The sequence below is a fragment of the Taurulus bubalis genome (genome assembly GCF_910589615.1).
Source record: "Taurulus bubalis genome assembly, chromosome: 2".
In the NCBI taxonomy this organism is placed as follows: Eukaryota; Metazoa; Chordata; class Actinopteri; order Perciformes; family Cottidae; genus Taurulus; species Taurulus bubalis.
The window spans coordinates 16,323,561-16,342,155 of NC_136590.1; the positions used below are offsets into that span (position 1 = coordinate 16,323,561).

The 18,595-nt window shown below is 42.5% G+C and overlaps 1 protein-coding gene across 1 annotated transcript in view; it reads right to left on the minus strand.

The window, feature by feature from the left end:
- Nucleotides 1–18,595, minus strand: part of snx29 (sorting nexin 29) — a gene marked incomplete at its 3' end in the record, with an annotated part of 119,638 nt that overhangs the window by 85,565 nt on the left and 15,478 nt on the right. Inside the window, exons 12-14 of the mRNA XM_079237409.1 lie at nt 17,512–17,575; nt 16,679–16,807; nt 4,002–4,087 (exon numbers count right to left, since the gene is read on the minus strand). Coding sequence (XP_079093535.1) covers nt 4,002–4,087; nt 16,679–16,807; nt 17,512–17,575 — 279 coding nt within the window. The remainder of the gene's footprint in view (nt 1–4,001; nt 4,088–16,678; nt 16,808–17,511; nt 17,576–18,595) is intronic.

An 18,595-nucleotide genomic window follows, 5' to 3' on the forward strand; every position in this document is an offset into this window, starting at 1 on the left:
AATTTCCTTACTGGGGATGAATAAGCTCCCGTCCGCGGCGGGTTTATTTATGGATAAATTAAACACGTACACAGTGATGGGCAAAACGTCAAATTAATCAGAGTGCAGGTGTGTCACTGTTCACGTTTAATCCTGGTGGGGAAAACAAAGGAGGGGGGATTTAATGGGCTTTAATTTAAATGTATTTACACATAAGTATAAATCTGAAATATATATCTTGAAAGACAAACATAAGAATGAATGGAATGGTTGAAACGAAGCTAAAACCTTCTTTACTTTTATATCTTAAGGAATAATGGACTGTTTGGATAAAAATTTGAGGAAATGGAGAGTATCACAGAGATCTTGATAAGAAAATGGAGGAGAGGGAATTCCATCTCGCCAGATGAACCGCCCTCTGACCCGTCATCGATCTCCTCAAGAGTCCTCAGCGAAGCCCAGCCAGCACTTAACAGGTTAATAACTCCTGATCTCTATTCCGTCACTGGCAGGCCAATCTTTTTTTATATAAAGACCAGCAGGCCAATTTTAGCCGACCACTTGGAGCGATCAGCCATGTCAGAGGGAGGAGGCGCAACCCGTTCACCCAGGTTCGGTAACTATCCCCTGGGGGAATCAGTCCTCAGGGCAAAGCAGTCAGTCAAACAGCAGCCATTAAACCTCCCCACTGGGAGGCTGAAACGCCTTGAAACTTTGCATCAGGAGACAAGGAGCTTCCACTGAGGACGAGACAGCACAGGCTTCTCTGAGGAAACTGGTGTTTTCTTATCCAGTCAATGGCCTTATTTCTAACCCCGGCCCCCTGACCATTGCACAGAAAGCGTGCCATCTCAAGTCACGCCATCCTGTGTTTCTCATACACACACTATCAAAGCTTGGGTAGGTGGCATACACGAGCTGGCTTGTTACGACTCTGGAACATCCACAAATACTATTTTCCTTCCTTTTTAACTCATTTGATTTATTGATTGCTTTTTGGAAGTCATTTTAAAAAATGTAACAAAAAAAGGATGATAAAATAAATTATCTGCCATGGCATTAAGTCGATGGACTGCCACCACTAGAACCCCTCGATTTCTCAATGACCTACTACATCAAGAGCCTGAGCGGAGAGCTGCCATGTTCACTTGGATGTGGTCCCAAACGGAGAAAGATGGAGTGTCGCGGAAAAAATGATGACACTGGCTGCAAGTATGCAGCATCTGGTTGATGGAATGCATTTCAGGGTGTGTCGCACGACAAAGGCTTTAAAACCAAAGTGAAAACTAACTTGCAGTATCAATATCAGAATGCATTACTGTTTAGCATTTATTTGAAATGTATTGAAAGGCCCTGACCTCCTACGAGCATCTGTACGAGTATAAGGAATACCGCATGTGTTTTTCCTCTGCCCACATGCCCGTACAGATTCATACTCATTCTGCTCTTTCAAGGCCCCCGATTTATGTAAAAAAAGAAGAAGAAAAAACTTGTTGAGACTTATTACGTTGTTCAAGAGCCACGGGAGCGGTGTAAAACTGGGTCAGTGTCGGTGTGATAATTCTACATGTGCTGCTCGGTGTGTCTCTCCCTGGAGACTTCTCTTCAGCTAACTCTGCTTTACAGTAAACACGACTGTCACCGTTACACTACACGTCCTCTGGGGTTGGGCTAATGGTTTTTCTTAATGGCGTACACACATACAAATGCACACCCATCTATAGCTCTTAACCGCTCAACTCACTTTGGCGCTACATAAATTGGAGCTACTCTAATGTGACATGTAAAGCGTGCCGTCTGCTATACAGATGTGTTCAGATTTTTCTAAACGGAATCGAGCGTGGAACACACACACACACACAGTTGCGCCGTACTGTAATATACACTCATGTCAAGAACACACGACAGCACAAGCATACTTCTTCTCAATAATTATCACTCCCCTGAAACAGTAGAAAGGAGAGCTGTCTTTTGTGGGATGTCAGTGGGGCTGACGGCTCCTCAGGAGCGTTGGAGAGATCACGTCTGCGGCGCCATCATTAGACAGGAGAGGTTTCAAAAAGGCAGCGCACTGATCACGGGGAAGCATACTGACAGCACATGAAAAAGGAGCGCTTGTGTATAAATTCATCCTCATCTTCTTTTTTTCCCCTATGATTTTTGCTCCCCCTAAACTGCTCACACATTATTCCTCCTGTTCTACTTCCAACGCGCACACACACACACACACACACACACACACACACACACACACACACACACACACACACACACACCAGTAGACTGTGGTAGTCAACATCAAAGTGTGATGGAACGAGGCACATCATTAGCAGGAGAAGACAGAGGCGAGGGAGGATGAAATCATTTAGACGCCGCGGCGGAGAGGGAATTACTACAGCTGTCGAAATGAGGGTAGCGGCGGCGGAAAGGAGAAGGAAAGACAAGAGGGATGAAGCAGGGATGAAGACGGAGAGGGGAAAGGGTACGACTGATGGGGGAATGAAAAGTCAACATGAGCGAGAAAGATAGTGATTGGCGGTAAAACAAGGAGGGCAAAAGACAAACAAGAGGAGAGCCAGAACATGTTTGTCAAGACTGTGCAGTTGAGCCGGGTGATGGCTATTTCCTGATAATATATGTGCCTTTTCGTGTGTGTGGGAGGGGAAATCACCATTTCTCCCTCCAATCATCACCCATCGTCAGCATTCCACTCCCCGCTGTGCTCTCCGGTGCCAGTGGGCCAGGCGGCCATGTTTGACAGGCTGAACACGGCAATTGCCGGCAGCCAGGAGGGATGAGACATGAATGTGATGTTTTTTTAAACATGACATGAAGTTGCACAGGTCTGTCCATGGGGGTTGTATACTGAAGAACTTAATCTTTTTATGAAATACATCGTGAATGGTTTCATGCAGGGAAAGCCTCTACCAGAACAGAAGAGATGCTCTTCCTCAGCTTTTGAGATAAGTCGTATTTCAAGATTTTGGTCTTCTAAGCTCCCAGCTCGTCACTGCATTCAGTCTGTAAGCCTCCAATCAGGAATCACCTGGTTTCTGTTCAGAGTGCTAGGGTGTGGGCCTTAAATATAATACTACTAGTAATTCACTCTACTTGTATACTATACAAGATATGCAAAATAAGTAGTGTTATTACACTTTCAATTTTTTTTTAAACGCCGATGATATGTTTTCAACCCAATTTTTTTTATTTACGCCTAGATATCCCACTCTTAACCACGATATTGGGTCATAAATGTACATATGGTGTGATAGAAATTCTGACAAAGATTCCGTCATTATAAACAATTTTTCCCTTCCGCCTAAAAAAAATAAATGAGAACAGGATCACACAAATCCAAGCTAAATTCATGCTGCGTTCCTAAAAGGATTTATATCACAAAATAGTCTGTTCTTATGACCTCTTTAATAAAATGAAACATCGTTAACTTGTTATTACAAAGTCCTACACATCCCTTTACCTCTAACAAAAACATACAAGAAAACTCAAATACATAAACCCTCCAGGGTGGCACAGATAACCGCTCTCCTCTCTATCCCCCCAAATGCAATTAGCCATTATGTGGCCTTCTATAATCTGCCTTGTTCATTTTATTTGCCTTTGATACAGCAGGAGCTTATCTCACCCGTCTTTACACAGAGCACCGCTGACATCCCCCGGCAACACGACAAACAAAGTCAAAGTTATCAAATGTATCCCCAAAACTAAAAAGAAGGATGAGTCAGACTATGAGAAAAGCTTTGCGCCGTGAAACGGGAGGTTGGTCATCTGGGCCCATGAGAAACACAGCTGAACTGATTTGGGATGTGCTGATGACCTTATTTATCTATAAGCGTTTCTGTTTCAGAGCAAAATAGATGGACTGGGACAAGATATGAGATCTAATATCAGGTCGTAATGATGCAGTGTGTGTGTGTGTGTGTGTGTGTGTGTGTGTGTGTGTGTGTGTGTGTGTGTGTGTGTGTGTGTGTGTGTGTGTGTGTGTGTGTGTGTGTGTGTGTTACCATCATTGCCCTGGCTTCCCTCTCTCTTCAGCATCTGCACCGCCCCCACATACTTCTTCAACTGGACCTTCAGGACCTCATTCTCCCTGCAACAGACACACACAGACACACACACACACACACACACACACACACAAACACAAACGGACACACACACACACACAGCTTTAAGTAAGGAGGCTATAACTACATTACATTGTCGGCAAGCATTTCTTTGAAAGCATGACTTCTCAAGCATGACTTTTTAATGTCAAATATCTTTACAGTAATTCATAACAGATAGATTCAGACTTGTACATTTTGCAGAAAAAAATAATCATCTACTGACTGGTTGTCACAGTAAAGATGCTATCATGCACAAAGTGACAAAAGGTTATTTTCTGGGTCCAACAACCCCGAGAGCTGCATCGAGCCGACAGTAGGAAGTTGTTTACTCTGTTTTATGACAGCATGCAGCAGAGAGACACGGTGTGAAACTTGCTGTGACATCTTGTCACCTGTGGAACAGTGGAAATAAAATTCAGGTGGTCAGACTGCGCAACAAAACGTCAGTCCAGTCTTTACGCTTGATATTAACAGAAACCTTTGATGACTGTAATCAGATTTTTTTCCACACATGAGTCAGAAATTCCAGGTAGAAATGCACTAAACATGCATTGAGGATCAGATCATCAAAACCTGCTGCTTTCTGGACTGACGTAGATAAACTATATATAGGAGCTTCAAACAACGATAACAAATGTTTGCATGTGAATCCAAACAGGAAGCCAGGTAGTAACATATTTAACTGGAATTCTGCTTCTCTGAAGACACACATATCTTCGAGGATATGTAGAGAATGGTATTAAGGGTGTAACTGCAGATCCCAGAGGCTCACTGAGCACACACATCTTCCAAATCTCAACAACGTGTAATGAGGACCTGCGGGTCAAGCAAGTTGATTTTTGTATTCACCAGCAAAAGTATTACAATGTAATGGAGACAGGGTGCATCCAACTTTGGGGCGACGATTCGGGAAAGACCGTTTCCTGTTTGAAAATGATGATGATGCCCTCATCCACAGAGTAACCGTGTCATCCAGAAATGGTTTTCTGGGGCCATCCTGTCGGTTGAGTCGTTAAGATGTAAACCGTAGATGGTAACCACAATGTCAGGCATTTAGTCTGCCCGAGACGCCCTCGCATCCCCCTAAAAGCATCAACGAGAGGGAGGGGTATTCCTAGTTTGGAGGGGAGGCTTGGCCGGCTAGACTGGTCCTGACCTCAACACATTTGGAATGATCTTGCATCTGCTGCAAGTCTTACCGGCCAACATCAATGCTCAATTTTAACAAAGCTCTTGTGGCTTAACGGGAGCAAGTTCCTGCAGCCAGGATCCTAATTGTTGTGGAAAACAATCCCAGAAGATGTTGTGCTGTTTTCACTTTCAGCGTTCGGTATCTCAGAAAAATGCATATTAAGAGCACTTTTAAAGGTGATCCAGCCACATGAGATAAAAGACACAGTTTGGACAGAAGACACCGGTTAATGGGCTGAGTTACGGCTCAGTTAAACTGCAGTCCAACATTAGCATCGCTCAGAGCAGTGGTGGTGGTGTGTGTGTGTGTTGGACTGCAGATGAGGACGCAAATACAGAAACAGAGTGATAAAGAAACAGAGTGAGAGACAGAGGCAGTCTCTTTACAAGCCGTAACCGGTTGAACATCATCGACTTTGGGGAGGAAATCAATCAGAGTTGGAGTGTGCCTTTATGCCCTTGGCAGTTAAATGTAACAGCCTTCGTCTTGCTCCGCTGACGTCCCCCCGTCACTCCCCGATTTTTGGTGCCTTGCTTATCAGCCCTCATTGCCCAACAACAAAAGAGGCACCTGCCTGGAGACCTCCCGTATCCACACGACGAGCTCTCCAAGGAGCCGTCCACGTCGCCGTTATCGAAACCACCCGCAGCCCAGACGCTGTTCCAGTCTGATTAAATTATAGCGAATACACGCCACTTGCGCCGAGTGTGCCCGTTTGTGTCGGGGCTCCGGGAGATACGCAGACATTCTGATGAGTCTCGTTTTACTGGCAATGGGTGTTCTGTCTGTTGCTACACCAGCCGGCAGTAACAGTGAAGTGTCACTGATACGTGACGCCCAGGTGAATAAAGTACTTTTATTATACTACCTATTGAGAGCTCAATTACTGACAGATCTGTGACTGAGTTTCTCCACAAAAGAATCTCACAAAAGCTAAATGCCCAAATGTTACAAAAAAAGTAGCCCAAGTACAAGCCATCGAATAACATTTTAACCCATCAAATCAAATTCACAGTAGTCCAGCAGGGTTGAGAACTGCCCATTCAAGCCACAATGGTAGCACCAAACAGCAAATGGACAAAGTTATAGTACAAATAGTGAAGCAATTAGCTGGTAAAAAGAGGGGTTGGTGGAGACCAAAAACAGAGCTACCAGGAGACAAAATATTGGCCTTATGCTCATTGGGTGTCCAGAAACACATCTCAAAAACCATGCTAATGTTGCTCCGTGTTTGCTGAATATGTAAATTAGTGTGTCTGTTAAAATTGTAAAAAAAAAAAATGTAAAAGTAGGTTTAAAGCCATAAGTATATACCTTCTGCACAGCAGAGATTCTGAATATCATAAAAGGAAAACCCGAGTGTTTTAACAAGGGGTCTGTACCAGGACACCTGAGCTGGGTCACATCATTAACGGTATTAACCAAGGGCGTAGGTTTGGTCTCAGCATTGGTAGGGACCCCCTTTTTTCCACCCCAAAAATGGGTCTGGAGCCGCAAAAGCTATTTGATATCACAGCTTATAAAGTTGTATATATTGTCATTTTATATGTACAAAAACTATAGTTTGCTGTATTTATGAAATCATAGAACAAGAATAAAGACAATTACTGACATTGCATTGCTATTTTATCTGTTTATAACTATCAAACTCTTATAAAGAGGAGAAAAAAAAATACTGTCATGTGTTGACTATGAGACTACACAAAACTATGCAGAGCCTAAATCCTACTATTATTTGTGGCTAATCTGGTAGGGTGCTCGTCCTTGGACTGCAAGGTAGCAGCTTCAATCCCCACATGAGGTTTATATTTTATATTTTATAGATCACCGCAAACGGAGGAGGACGGATCCGTTTTTACTAGCGGACGCCTCAGTGTCTCATGAGCTGCCACAGAACCAGCTGCAGGAGTGGAGTTTGCGGCTCCGGAGCCGCGGGTTGCCGACCCCGCTTCCTCAACCTGCATTGAATCTCTTTCTGCATGTCAAGAATCACGTAGCGTTTCTGACTCACCACTTCAGCCAATTAAATGACAGCATCTTGTCTTGCAGGCTCGAAGGCGCATTGGAAAACGTGGACATGTGTTTAACTCTCTTCTGGGCGACGAACATAGATAATAATATAAATTTTCGTATTGGTGGGGACAATTGTGTCTTTCCCAAACTTTGGTCGAGACTAGTCCCTATGTACCCTATGCAAACCTACGCCCTTGGTATAAATGACACGTTAATATTAATTAGCCTTGCTGTTATTTTCTATATAATTACGTTTAACGCTGCATTTTTTTATCGCTTTTATTAGAGTAATTCTATTTTTACAACACTGTAGCGCTGTGTTGTTCCTGAGGTTCAAGTGCTTGAATGTTTCTAGTAACCTCTAGCACACGCAATGGATCCAACATGTTAACACACTGGAACAATGTACTGCGAATCCTTTCTACCCCGCTGCTTCCAATCCATGATGTTCCGAAATAATGTCAACAGCTCTAATGGCTCACCACAATTGAAGACGCTGCCAATAGAAATTAATTCCCAAAAGTTCTTCAGCTAATCAAGAATATTACTGTTTGTTCAGTCTTCTTTGTTCAGAGAATCATTTATTCACACCATTCTTCTTTGCTGTGAATAAAGGATTCTCTGAACAAACAACACTCTAATTTCTCTTTCAGGTTAGAACAGCCTGATAATGAACAGTTTGCTGAATTATTGATCACTCTGATACAATTGAAGTGTTTTCAATGTGCGTGCTCTTTGCAACAGTTCAGACAGAAAACCCTGCTTGATACGAAAAACAAAAGGAATGTTTAAACAGGGAAAAATGTCACTTCCTGAAACGTATCGGATCCACTCCAGCCGTTTGGGCCATTAAAAGGGAATTATCAGTAATCAGGCATACCAGCCTATCTTGATATTAATAGGTCAGGTCTGATTATTGATTCCAATGCGGATACATTAAATACCATTCATTTTACCTGGACTTTCTACCACCTTTTCTACAATTAACACTTGAGTAGCCCTAGGTTTAACCGTATGCATGGATTCTTGCATACATTTATGAAACATCATTACATCAGATGATGGAGACAGAACAAAACAAAATCCTGACACAGGTTTAGATCACACCTACGCTACGACGTGCATCTACAATATAAGCGGCCTTCTGGGAAATTTGGGGATGTGTGTGTGCACAGGCTGCTGTCAGCTGATATTGCTTGTGAGTGGGACAATGTAAATAAGCAAGTATACTGCAGGTTAGGAGGGAACATCGCTCCAACAACAGCCTCACCTGCTCGGTACGTTTTCAAATCCAATTTCAGAGCAGACTGATAAAACACAACCCGGAGGTGTAAAATACACCCTCCGTGTCCTGTCTGCATTGGAGCGGCTTCCCTCAGGTCGTACAGCAGCTCATGCCGCCACATGTTAGATCAAACACAGAATTCCTTGTTTTCCCCCCATGAGCGATTCACCTGCTCATTACTGACAAGGAAACTGTCCACCTCCAGACACATTCCATTTTCTTCCTTTTCTACAGTTTTTTTTTCTACAGTTTTTTCTTCTCTGTGAATCTTGTACGCTTCCGTTTATTGCTCTGAGAAAGCACATGCCTTGCTCTATATTAAGTATCTGATTTATCTGATCTAGGCTCAGTAAGTGTTTCTCTTAATGCATGTCATTTGGCCAGGTTAATTTGACACTTCCCTTTAGGGCTGCAAATAACAATTAAATTAATTATCGAGGATTCCATTGATTATTTTTACAATTAATCATTTCGTCAAATAATGTCAGAAAATAATGAGAATAGTGAGCCCTCAAGGTGACATCTTTGGGTGCTTTTGTCTAATCAACAGGCCCATGACAAAAGTTATGCAATGTATAATTAAATCAAACAGAAGTAGCAGATCCTGACTTAAGAGACTGGAAATAGCAAATGTTTTACATTCTTTTCTCGATTAATTGTTTTGAATAATTAATTGACCCTCTGCTAAGCGCCTCCCCCTGCTGCTACTCAGTCAACAAGTTGAAGAATCCACGATAAAAGCTAAAGCCTACATTTCATGGTGTAAAAGTTAACCACTGCATCACCTTTCGATCCAGACAGAAGACCGTGAAGTTCAGGAACACTGTTCATGTGAAGCTTGGCCGTCTTTATTCACTGTTATACTGTTATACTCTGCCAACGTTAGCTCCACGGGTTTTTACAAAAAAAAAAATGTTTTAGAAACGTACATCTTCTTCCAACCTCACCGGGTTATGAGTATCACTATTACACAACGTCTGACCATGACTAGCTCCAAGTCCACAAAACCAGCTTAAAAAAAATTAACTGGCCGATGCTACGCTTGGCCAGTCTCCGTTCGAATGGTGTGACTTAGCGAAGAGTCAATTGCTTGTTGAACAATTTTACGTTGATAAAGTAATTGATTAATCTGTTTGGTTCCTAACCTTGACTTGCAACCTTGAGCAGTTCCAACTGAGTGCTCTTCCCTTCTCAGACAGCTCGATCATTTTAATAGTTTGTAGAGGTCTGAAGACGTATAAGACTAAGAGTCTACAGAAGCAGTGGTATTGAATTAAAATTCAGCAAAGTCCAGTCAGAGAGAATTTCCTCATGCAAAGGTTCAGAACATCACAATAATGTCTAATTTGCGCTATGATTTAGTCCCATGTATATTGAAGAAGCCTAGCACTTGTATCAACGTCTGTCAAATGTTTATCTGAGAATAAAGTTTTTAATTTTAGAAAAAAATATTTAACTAATTTGCTCTGCAGTTTTAAATTCAGTTCATTCAGGTGTGAAGTGGTCAACCAATAAAAGCCACAATATCCATAATATTCTCATCTTCTAAAAAGAGAAATGTATCAGTGGTTATGGAAACCACTTGTTTCAGCTCTATTCCCCACTCAGTTTCCATCATTGTTGGGCAGTAAATAAATGTCGCTGATCATATTGGGCTCTTAAAAACATATTTTCGGTGCCTTCATTTCGGATGCGAATGGGTACGTTTGCTCAAAAGATGTGTGCATTGTCTCGTAGTGGTGCTTCACACTGCCGCTTTTGGTAATCATGGTCTTTTTAACTGCCCGTGGGAAGAATGAAGATATATAGTAGAATCACGGGATACGATTTATCACGCATGTAATTGGTCGGTGTGTTTCCTGGACCGTTAAACGAGTGCCGTAAATGCCAGAAAAGCTGCGCCGGTTCGAATAGAAGCACTCCGTTAAAATTGTATAATTCTCAATTATCTATCCGGATACAAGTCCAGGTCCAGATAAAACGACATCTGGGTCCGGACCCAGACTTATGGTCTACACTACAGCCTGGCTAGTGGCTCATTGAGGCTAAACTTCCAACCACAAATGTCAACCTCATGGTGGCGGTACAGTTCAAGTTATGAAGATACATTGTCTGGAGAATATGAATGTGTGTACAAAACGTTGTACCAATGCATCTCGTAGATGTTGAGACGTTTCACAGTAGGGCTGTGTGGTATACCGGTTCAAACTGTATACCGGTTTCAGATTTCCATACGGTATGAATTTTTCATATACACATAACAACTGTTGTTGCTGTACGGCAGCAGTGCCGTCAGCAACCAGCGGCGTCTATCCGCAAGAACAGCAGGCGGCAAAATTTATTTTTTACAGTTTAATAACGGGAGCGCAGTGGAGCTACTTAGCTGTCAGGGTAACTTGGTTCACTCATGGTTCAAAATTACACGACCAAATTGAATGCTGAGAAGTTGGGCGCGAACAGCTGTTTGTGTGGCGTGTCTTCCGGTCTGTCTCTTCCTGTTTTTTTTGTGCGCGAACTCTACCCAGCATGCAATTCGGCTGATGTGTGAACCATGACTGAACCCAGTTACACTGACGGGTAAGTAGCTCCACTGCGCTCCCAGTATTAAACTGTAAAAAGTAAATGTAACTGCCTGCTATTGCTGCCTGCTGTTGTTGCGGCTATGGACAGCTCGCTGACAGTACTGCTGTCTAGTTGACTGATGCTGTTAATGGAATCAATGTGTTTACTTGTTTAAAAAAATATATACCGTGAAACCGCCAGAATCTTACAAAATACCGTGATATGAATTTTTGGCCATACCGCCCAGCCCTATTTCACAGGATGAAGTCAAACTTGTTGGCCTAGTAGTGCTGCTGGACCTAAAGTCAGAGGATCACCAGTCATTAGGATTCATCCCCTGGGGACCATGAATATCTGCACCAAATGTCATGGCAGCCCATACAACAGGACCGAAGAGGTGAACCGACCAACACCATTTTGTGGAGATAAAATGTTTTAGTTTTTTTCCTTCTTCTGTCCTATTTTATTTATCCTGTTGTGACCACTTATTTTTCCCTCAGCCCTGACCCTCAGGTTGAGAACCCCCCCCCAAAAAAACGATCAAATCTTTCAGCACTACTTCTACGTGCACTAGGCAAGTGACGGAATTTCTCCACAGTAAAGGAAAACATCACTGATAATGTCAAAATTGTTGCTTTATATATTTGAGCCAGTGAGTAAACTATTGATGTTTAAGTTGTATCCACACATTTGAAAAGTTGTTCGCTATTAAAGACCCACTTAGGTCTAGATTTCTGTGTTGCATTCACTTCTTCGACGCCTCTTGGCGATTTCATCACTACAAACTCAGTTTAGCGGACAACTATTATTCAGACTCACAGGACAGAAGGTAAATGATGGATACCAAACACATCTAAACTACAAAGCCCCTGGGAGTGACAACATTGTGCAACCTTTTCTTCCTGAAAACTGTAGCAAGAAATTGCAGCTTTGGCTCTCTGTTAATGCTCTCCAATTGAGAAGGATCCATTAAGTCGTTTGGTGCTTTGCTTCTAGTGAATGTTGGTACGCTTGAAATGTGGAGTTTGTGTAAGCCATCTGAAACTTTAAGTGTCTTCTCTGCCTTAAGGGACAGTAAAGTTTTAAATGAGTGTGTCCAAAGTCAAGTACTTGCTCAGCATCTCTGCTGCTAAAACTGCATCCTTTGTCCTGCTGATCTGGGACCAGGCACAAACCCCTTTCTCATTAAGGGCAATAGTCTGACCCAGAAATATTGTTTGTGTGAACGCATGCTCAGAGGAGAAGCCTCTTAACTACGTTGGTTAATGTTGAAGTCATCTCATCTTGTTCCACGTGAGAGGCAAGTGGGAATGACGTTCCAGAGGAGATTTAGAAGAGTGTTTGTGTGCAAAAGAAACAGCGAGAGAAAGAAAGACTGTGAGCCTTGGAGATGTATTTAAAGAAATTGTTACTGAAAGAGCGGGAAGCAGTGTGCGTTCGCGAGATAAAGACATTGTAAATATTTTGTGCGAAAGAGGGAAAGTCAGTAATGTTTGTAAGTGTGTTTTATAATAAAGCAAATACTGTAGGAGGCTATTAGAAAGAGAGGAAGGGTGTAGGATCTTCTCTTAAGGAAGGAGCAAAAAAGTATCTCAGGAGGGAAGCTTAAATTTAAAATATACCCAGTAATTACTTAAGTTGAAAGAAGCCTTGGGGTGATTTTCTTCTCTCTCTCTTGTACCTTCCTTTATCAACCCTGTACTCTGTAGTCATCTGAATCTGCAATAAACACAGCTAAATTGGCTGTTCTTCAGGTATGATCTGGCTTTGTTTGAAAGAAGTAAATGAGAGGCACAAAGACGCCTTCAGAGACAGACAGCTCAGTCGCTGGATAATGCTCCTGAGGGCAATTTACTGCTCAGCCTCTTCTGAAAAAGAATAAAAAAACTTCAAGCATACACTCTTGTGTCATACTTCCAAAGGCTCAATCCTCAGAGCCCTCCCCCCCCCACACACACACACACACACACACACACACACACACACACACACACACACACACACACACACACACACACACACACACACACGTTGTTAAAACTTGAGCATTGAAGGAAAAAGGCCCCCTGGGCCGAGTGACATAATTGACTTCCCAGAGAAAGAAAACAGCGAGCCTAAACACTCCCAACAAGTAAACTAGGCAAACTTCAGAGCCGCTCTCTCAGCCACTTCTCAGATCAGCTGTACCAGACTGCCTGGAGAAAAGATAGCAACTCAGGCAGCTAAGAAAAAGGCATCTGCTCCTGTCCAACCGCCCCCTCTTCCAGTGATGAGGTACCACTTCCCGGATCGAGCCCACTCGACTGGCCGCTCTCCCGTCTTCCTGCTGCCAGAGGCCTGCTTCCTGCTCTGCCAACTGACGTCTAAAAAGGGGGACAAGACTATTTAATGTCCCCAAATGTGACGTGAAGTAAACATGCGTGTGTGTATGGTTTGGGACATCTATTTTAAAAGCCAGTTTTCTTTTTTTTTCTGTTATAAATTAGTGGTGATGGTAACTAAATAAAAGGCGCTGTATGGTGAAGATTCTGAGAGGTGAGGACAGATATCAAGTGGGATTTTGTTTATCGTAACATATTTAAACCGAAAGTAGGGCTGAACGATTTGTATCAAGTCGCCTGTGTGCCTGTGTGCCTGTGTGCGTGTGTGTGTGTGTCTTGTACATATTAGGCAAACAAACAAACAGAACTGAGACTCATAATGACATTGCCTTTAAATTGTGATTATTTTTCTACAAACTCGATTTCCATTGGTGGTCTGCATAATATTAAAGAAGTTAGGTTTGTGCCAAGCATAATCACAAATTTATTTCAAAAAATCTGACCAAGTAATGCTGTTGTGCTATAAAGTAAAATGACCACCAACTTCTACTTGCTTAGCTATCATTGTCATATTACACTGACAGGTATATTATGGTATATTATGAAGGCATTCACTGAATTCTATCACAATAGTGGTCGATAATATTGTCGATAATAGTGTGATATTTTCATCGCCACTAGTGAGCTTCCTCTACAGGCGAGCATACATGAGGCCTGTTGTGTGCGCGCTCGGGTTCCTGCAGCCTGGTAGGAGTCGAGGGTGAGGATGTGGGCTGCTATGTGTCACTGTGTTACATTTCCACGTTATATTTGGACGCCTGCGTGAGTAAGGGTCCTGCTGTACATCTGAGTTCTGTGTGTGAGTAACTCAGTAAGTGAGCAGCGGGCTCATTTTAGCCCACTCCCCTCTGCCGGAATCTGCGTCAGCCAAATCTATCTATGGCGGCGCGCTCATCCTCTGCCACCCCCATATACAGCCGGGCTGAAGACACACACACACACACACACACACACACACACACACACACACACACACACACACACACACACACACAAACACATGCCACTTCCTTGGGTTTGGGTGCTGCTATAATACTACTAGGAGAAGCACTAAAATAAGCAGATGACTGGAAGCATCTTCCTCAAAGAGCAGGACCACCTGGCGCTGAGGATAAACATTTAACCTGAATTTTTTTATTTATTTCTTTTGCACAGATAAATCAATCTGTCTCAGTAACATTGCAATTAACCCGTGAGATAGCAAGCCAACTGTCGTGTTAAAGTGTTAATATGTTACAGTTAGGTGTCAGATTTTACGTCAGGCTTACTGACTTCCAATTCATCCCAAATGTGCGAGTGAATCACGAAGAATGGTGGGATTCATAGCAACCGTTGCAAGTAGCCTCTTTCCCTGATTGAGGCTGACAGCTTCCAGCCCTCATTCAGCGGCTAGCTGCTCCTTCAGTGGTATTTATAGCCTCTATTGATCGACACAGATTTGGCTGGGAAGGAAAAGCAGCACTTGAGAGTTAGTGGCGGACTATAGAATAGGCTTTGTGTGTCCCGAGTGTGTGCGTTCGGCTGTGTGGAAAAGCACAATGTATGCCACAGTCATGAGGCCGTCTCTCGTGCCAATGTAACTCCTTCCTCATGAACATGAAAACCGTCTCTCTCTCACTCTGAAGTCACGCTGAACACACACACACACACACACACACACACACACACACACACACACACACACACACACACACAAAACGGCAAAGCCATAAGCTTCAGCAGTCCCTACACACTCAACTTGAGTCACCCGATCAATCCTTGCTGGTGCCTTGACTTACTGTAGGAGGCTACTATCTGAATTATCTGAGACATGCCGGTTGGTTCCGCTTCGGCTGCTGAGGGATGAGTAATCCTCCATTTAAAGGGCTCAGGGCTCGACTGATGACTTCTGGCATACAGGCAATCAATTGTAAAGGCGGAGGTGACTCAACTAATTTTCAGGGAAATGTTAGGAGGTCGCTTATTGGGATAAAAGTGTTTATGTGTGATTGACCGGAGGAAATGTAGCACTCCACAATGGGGTCTGAAAAGGGAAAAAGTTCTCCTGACATTCGACCTCTTATACTTTTCATCACAGATAGAGATGTTACGAAAGCATTTTTTGCTGGCCGATATAGATTCCAACACCTGAGCTTGCGTCTCGGACGATTTGAAACGATTTTTATGATAGTGTGATATCGTATTGGTGCCTGCACTCGCTGCCTCGCCGATATCCGTTCTAGCGTTATAGGCTGCGTCCGAGGCATTTCCAATAGTGATAACAGTGATAGTGATAGTTATGTGTAAAACACTGATGCAGCTACTGTTGGTATAATGCTGCATTCACACCAAAAGCGTTGCGTATTTGAAAGGGTATTTTATAAAAAATTGTATTTTATAAAGCAGGCAAAATAGTCTCAAAAAGCCCAGCACTGTGGAAAAGTTCTTATTTTTACTTTTAAAAAATTGGACACATCAACATGGACTAGCGGAGCCGAGGCTCGAAACACCGATCCTCTGACTGAAAGTCGGATACTCTAACCACTGACCCACAGTCACATCACAACCCTCTCCCAATTGCTTTCGAGTTTTGATTTTGACCCCGCCATTATATCATAAAGATAGACACAATATTAATTAATTTAAGTCAATTAGTTAATAATTGATGTATTGGCGTCACAAAAATAATTCATTCAATTTAAAGCTTCACACACACCAAAGCCATAGTGTTGTTGTGATCACGCTGCCTGTTTTACATGTATTGTTCACTTGGTGGCGCAGTAGAGCAAATGAAGCTTCGGCCCATGAGCGAACCAATTGGATGGAAAGCTTCAAAGCTTCAGGAAGCTTCATCTCGCCATCACTACTTGTTACAATGTCTGAGATCCCAAGGTGACATTCCCAAATGCATTTGAACAATTTAAAACCGAAAAATATTCAGTTTACTGTAAATAAACAGAACATCCTCACAATTGGGATGCAGACGGGATGATTTTGCTTTGCAAATGGCTTCCACGATTATACATCATAGTTGATGATTTTATAGTTGAATTGATTGGTTGACCAAATGGCTCAACTCCGTTTTTCTTTTCTTTTTTTGGCAAGTACAGCTTTATTCTTCCATATTGCGAGCTGAAATGGCATCAGTGATGTTTCTTACCTGGCCAGTGTCTGGACCTTAGCTATGTGCCTCTCCTCCAGCTCTGCCAGCTTCCTCTTCAGCAAATCAGTTTCCTGCCTCAGGCCGGCAGAGTGCTCCATCTCCCCATCCAGCAGGCAGCGAAGAGACCTGTCAGACACGTGATGTAGATCGCAAATCTTATTTACCCGCAGGAGATACATCCTGCGCAGACCTAATCCTCCATATTTAGACACACTAAATGTTGACATTCTGGTGATGTTATTTTCATAAACAGTGGATCGGATAAACATTATTAAGCTTCTTTAATTGCAGTCACACTCAGCTCCAATACAAAACACTTAATCAACAGCCATCTGTGATTGCATCGCCGTTATCTTAATGCCCCAAGTACAAATACAAATCACAGTTTATCAGAAAGATCTAAATACAGCTTGGCAGAAGATTCACATTTATTTACGATTAATTGCAAAGGTGTATAAACATAATGCAGTGTTTTTTTGGCCATTGCAACAGACTTTTATTGAACGGTGCTTTGCGGTTCACACAGCGATCCTTTTTTTTTAGCAGCTGTTCATTTGCGTAAATCACAACAGTCTCTGGTGGCTTAATGCTCAAAACAAAAACACAACAAAACAGTCTGCTGCCCCAGAAGACACACACAAAAAAAATAAAACTCTTGTCTCACAATAAAAACAAATTGACATAATTTATACAGAAAGGTAATTTGATGTCTCTCTCCAGTCTTTGTGTGTGTGTGTGTGTGTGTGTGTGTGTGTGTGTGTGTGTGTGTGTGTGTGTGTGTGTGTGTGTGTGTGTGTGTGTGTGTGTGTGTGTGTGTGTGTGAGACGTACGTGTTTTGTTCCTCCAGCTCGTCCTTCCTGTTCATCATGGCTACAATGGCCTGACGCAGCTCCACTGCAAATGAAAGAGAACAGAGTGAGATTTCTTCAGTAAAACTATCTCAGAACACACGCAGACGACTCTACACACAGCAATATGCGAAAACTAATTCTCCACAGTTTTCCCGTGTAGAAGTAACATAATCCCACTTTTAATGCTGCACTTTTGTTCCATTCTTAAGACGAACTGCTTTGATCAAATCTGTTTTTTACTCTTTCCATATTATACTCACTGATATCCAACTCACTCACGGAGAGCACCTTTATTGTAAAAGTAAAGCATTCTTTTTGTGGAAGCTACTAAAAGAAGGAAGAACAAGATAAATGTAGCCAGTGTCAAAGAAAAACACTGACTACTATTTGCATTAAACTATGTATCAAGAAAATATGAATCCAAACTCACAACAACAAATAACTAATCAACTGATCACACAGCTGGCAGCGGGACAAGGAACCCCTCATCTTGCTCATACATCTCAAAAACAGCCATTTTTATTGTGTTAACAGCCAAAGTAGCTGAATTCACTGATACATTCAGCTGATATTAGGCTCGCTCGTTAGAGCTGCGCCTCGCTTTTGTCTACTCGTAGTTTACAGATCACGTTTGGATTTATTCATATGTGTTTGTAAATATATATTTATGTAGAAATGTGTGTGTAGCTGCATCCTTTGTTCTTTTCATGTCTGCCTGTGAAATACATTACTACTGGTTTTGATATGTGTTGTATGAATAAGATTTTGTATGAACAACCACACAAGATATGTTTTTAGATTAAACATGAGACGAATAGTCAACAATCCAGCAATCTAAGTATTACAACTACACATAAAATAAGGATTTTCTCCAACATGTGGTGTTTGCTGTCAGATCTAAGAGCCAATCAGCTCTCTGATGTGGCGACAGCCAGGCGTTTCCCATCATGCACTGGGCCACGCAGTTGAGGGAGAGCTACTGCGGCGCCTGGCTCTGAAATCGATGGCCGGTTTGCTCTCGTGGGATTATCGTTGACCTTGTGTGCATGACGTCAGAGTAAGG